Raw genomic sequence first — 4,010 nt, forward strand, 5'->3', positions numbered from 1 at the left:
AAAAAAAAAAAAAAAAGAACACATTGGAACCAATATTATGATTGAAACATATTTTGCTAAGCAAAGAAATATTAAAAATTAATTCATTAACATTCTGAACATTTTTTAATTTGTAAAAACTGAACTTTGATGCCTTGAATATATAATGATTCATTATAACAATTATGCACAGGCTTTAATAATCTGCATATTTTATGCTTCTTTCATGTTTTTCCTAATTAATGATTTGACATGGTTAATAATTATAATATATTCTGCATCACAGTTTACATGTTTATGTAAAATAAGCATTTAAAAATTATTAGTTTTATTCTGCCTGCTTAAATATTACTTTCCTCAGAAAGAGAAAACAAAAATGCTAGATTTTACTTTATGACTTGAATGATGTAATGTTAAACCCTAGTATTTAGAATTAGAATGTTTCTTAGCAGTTGTTTAGTTATTTTTATGTCATAAGTGATAATTTGTTAGCTCCTATAACAAAAGTCTATTGCTTGTGTTTCACGTTTTGGATTTCCTAATATAATGTTCTCTTTTTAGAAAAGGTGGACAAGTCCTATTTTCAAGAGAAGATGACTTTTAACAGTTTTGAAGGATCTAAAAGTTGTGTACCTGCAGACATCAATAAGGAAGAAGAATTTGTAGAAGAGTTTAATAGATTAAAAACTTTTGCAGATTTTCCAAGTAGTAGTCCTGTTTCAGCATCAACACTGGCACGAGCAGGGTTTCTTTATACTGGTGAAGGTGATACCGTGCGGTGCTTTAGTTGTCATGCAGCTGTAGATAGATGGCAATATGGAGACTCTGCAGTTGGAAGACACAGGAAAGTATCCCCAAATTGCAGATTTATCAATGGCTTTTATTTTGAAAATAGTGCCACACAGTCTACAAATTCTGGTATCCAGAATGGTCAGTACAAAGTCGAAAACTATCTGGGAAGCAGAAATCATTTTGCCTTAGACAGGCCATCTGAGACACATGCAGACTATCTTTTGAGAACTGGTCAGGTTGTAGATATATCAGACACCATATACCCAAGGAACCCTGCCATGTATAGTGAAGAAGCTAGATTAAAGTCCTTTCAGAACTGGCCAGACTATGCTCACCTAACCCCAAGAGAGTTAGCAAGTGCTGGACTCTACTACACAGGTATTGGTGACCAAGTGCAGTGCTTTTGTTGTGGTGGAAAACTGAAAAATTGGGAACCTTGTGATCGTGCCTGGTCAGAACACAGGCGACACTTTCCTAATTGCTTCTTTGTTTTGGGCCGGAATCTTAATATTCGAAGTGAATCTGATGCTGTGAGTTCTGATAGGAATTTCCCAAATTCAACAAATCTTCCAAGAAATCCATCCATGGCAGATTATGAAGCACGGATCATTACTTTTGGGACATGGATATACTCAGTTAACAAGGAGCAGCTTGCAAGAGCTGGATTTTATGCTTTAGGTAAACTTTATTATAAAACCAATAAATAGCTTCCCAACTTTTCCAGGGCTCGTAAAAAGTAAATAGATGCCCTTAGCCCCCTGAACTGGTAAATATTTAGGTATAACTTGGCACGATTATATATATATATATATATATATATCTCCATATTATTCTGTGAACTCTTATGTTGAACCTGTAATGTAACTACTGAATTTATGTGAAAAAGACTACCATATTATGAGTCATGCTTCTCTTCGTGTAATTGTTTTTAGGAAGTAGATAACTTGCAAAAGATGGTAGCATCCCCAATAGCAAAATGGGTCTAATAGTAATATTAACCATCATTTATTGAGCACTTACTGTAAGTAAATACATATACCTCACGCATTTTCTCTAAACTTCACAGTAACGTTTTTTTTTGAGACGGAGTTTCGCTCTTGTCCAGGCTGGAGTGCAATGGCGAGATTTAGGCTCGCTGCAACCTCTGCCTCCTGGGTTCAAGCGATTCTCCTGCCTCAGCCTCCTGAGTGACTGGGATTACAGGCATGTGCTACCACGCCCGGCTAATTTTGTATTTTTAGTAGAGACAGGGTTTCTCCCTGTTGGTCAAGCTAGTCTCAAACTCCTGACCTCAGGTGATCCACCTGCCTTGGCCTCCCAAAGTGCTGGGATTACAGGGGCATGCGCCACGCCTGGCTAATTTTTGTACTTTTAGTAGAGACGGGGTTTCACCATGGCCAGGCTGGTCTCGAACTCCTGACCTTGTGATCCACCCACGGCCTCCCAAAGTGCTGGGATTACAGGCATGAGCCACCGCACTCGGCCATATGAGTGCTTTCAAATGGACTGTGGTAGACCTGTCAGGAAGGGCCGTTGGAGTGATTGCTTCTAAAGATATTTTTTAAAATTATACCATTATATATTTGACCCATTTATGTTAAGATTGAATAATGCCTATAAAATATTGGTTATTTCAAAAGATTTTATTTATGTACCATCATATAGTAATCTTGAAGGTTTGTTTAGTGTCATGTTGCTATAAACTTAGAGAAACTTGTCTCATAATTTCATTATGTAGAACTTTAATGTTACTAATACTTGGAACATAACTTTAGTTTTAAAGTTTCACAGTTTGAAACAGTAAGTACAATATTGGTGGCCCAAATAACGTACTAAAAAGACAGTATGGCTGGGCTCGGTGGCTCAGGCCTGTAATCCCAGCACTTTGGGAGGCTGAGGTGGGTGGATCACCTGAGGTCAGGAGTTCAAGACCAGCCTGGCCAACATGGCAAAACCCCGTCTCTACTAAAAATACAAAAATTATCTGGACGTGGTGGCACATGCCTGTAATCCCAGCTACTAGGGAGGCTGAGGCAGGAGAATCACTTGAACCCAGGAGGCAGAGGTTGCAGTGAGCTGAGATCAAGCCATTGCACTCCCGCCTGGGCAACAAGAGTAAAACTCCATCTCAGAAAAAAAATAGTAGTAATAATAAAATAAATAAATAAATAAATGAAAATAAAGTATGCCAGGCGCAGTGGCTCACGCCTGTAATCCCAACACTTTTGGGAGGCCGAGGCGGGAGGATCACTTGAGGTCAGGAGTTCAAGATCAGGCTGGCCAACATGGTGAAACCCCATCTCTACCAAAGATATAAAAAATTAGCCGGGTATGGTGGCGCATGCCTGTAATCCCAGGTACTTGAGAGGCTGAGGCAGGAGAATTGCTTGAACTTGGGAGGCAAAGATTGCAGTGAGCCAAGACTGAGCCATTGCACTCCGGTCTGGGGAACAGAGCAAGACTCAGTCTCAAAAAAAAATAAAAAATAACGATTTTAGTTTTTAACATAAAACTTGGGCAGTTTTATTTTTGTCTTCTGTAAAAAATACCTCAGATTGAATCAGTGAATTTAGTGTGTATTTCTTCCTCAAAGGATAAAGATCATATCTGTTACTTAGATGTGAATTTGAATGTCTTGTTTTAAGCTGCGAGATTTTCATGTTTTTCAGATGTGCTTAATTTTTAGGTGTTAAATGAATATTTTTGTGTAAGCTTCTAATTGCACAAATACATATATTCCTGTGTGTTTTCGTAGGTGAAGGTGATAAAGTAAAGTGCTTTCACTGTGGAGGAGGGCTAACTGATTGGAAGCCCAGTGAAGACCCTTGGGAGCAACATGCTAAATGGTATCCAGGGTAAGATACTTAATTGTTCATTGTGCAGGCAAGTTGGATAGCATGCAGTGGGAGACTTGAATTACTTTTTACCTCAACTGTTTTTGCCTTCACTATGGCTTGAAATTCATGCTAGGTTTATAAAAATGAGGAAGGTTTATAAGCCTTCTCTGATGACCAAAACATTCGCTGTTTATGTGTCATATCTATGACATTCAGAATATCCCATTTCTTTTGTTTTTTTTTTTTTAACACAGAGTTTCACTCTCTTGCCTAGGCTGGAGTGCAGTGGTGCAATCTTGGCTCACTGCAAGCTCCGCCTCCCAGGTTCAAGCGATTTTTGTGCCTCAGCCTCCTGAGTAGCTGGAATTACAGGCACCCACCACTGCCACCATGCCTGGCTAA

General features: G+C 38.7%; 1 protein-coding gene across 1 annotated transcript in view; it reads left to right on the forward strand.

The window, feature by feature from the left end:
* Positions 1–4,010, forward strand: part of XIAP (X-linked inhibitor of apoptosis, E3 ubiquitin protein ligase) — a 76,377-nt gene that overhangs the window by 38,820 nt on the left and 33,547 nt on the right. Inside the window, exons 2-3 of the mRNA XM_011936948.1 lie at positions 541–1,449; positions 3,527–3,626. Of these exons, the coding sequence (XP_011792338.1) occupies positions 573–1,449; positions 3,527–3,626 (977 nt within the window). The 5' untranslated portion in view covers positions 541–572. The remainder of the gene's footprint in view (positions 1–540; positions 1,450–3,526; positions 3,627–4,010) is intronic.

Source organism: Colobus angolensis, unplaced genomic scaffold (genome assembly GCF_000951035.1).
Source record: "Colobus angolensis palliatus isolate OR3802 unplaced genomic scaffold, Cang.pa_1.0 Scaffold159, whole genome shotgun sequence".
NCBI classification, from domain to species: Eukaryota; Metazoa; Chordata; class Mammalia; order Primates; family Cercopithecidae; genus Colobus; species Colobus angolensis.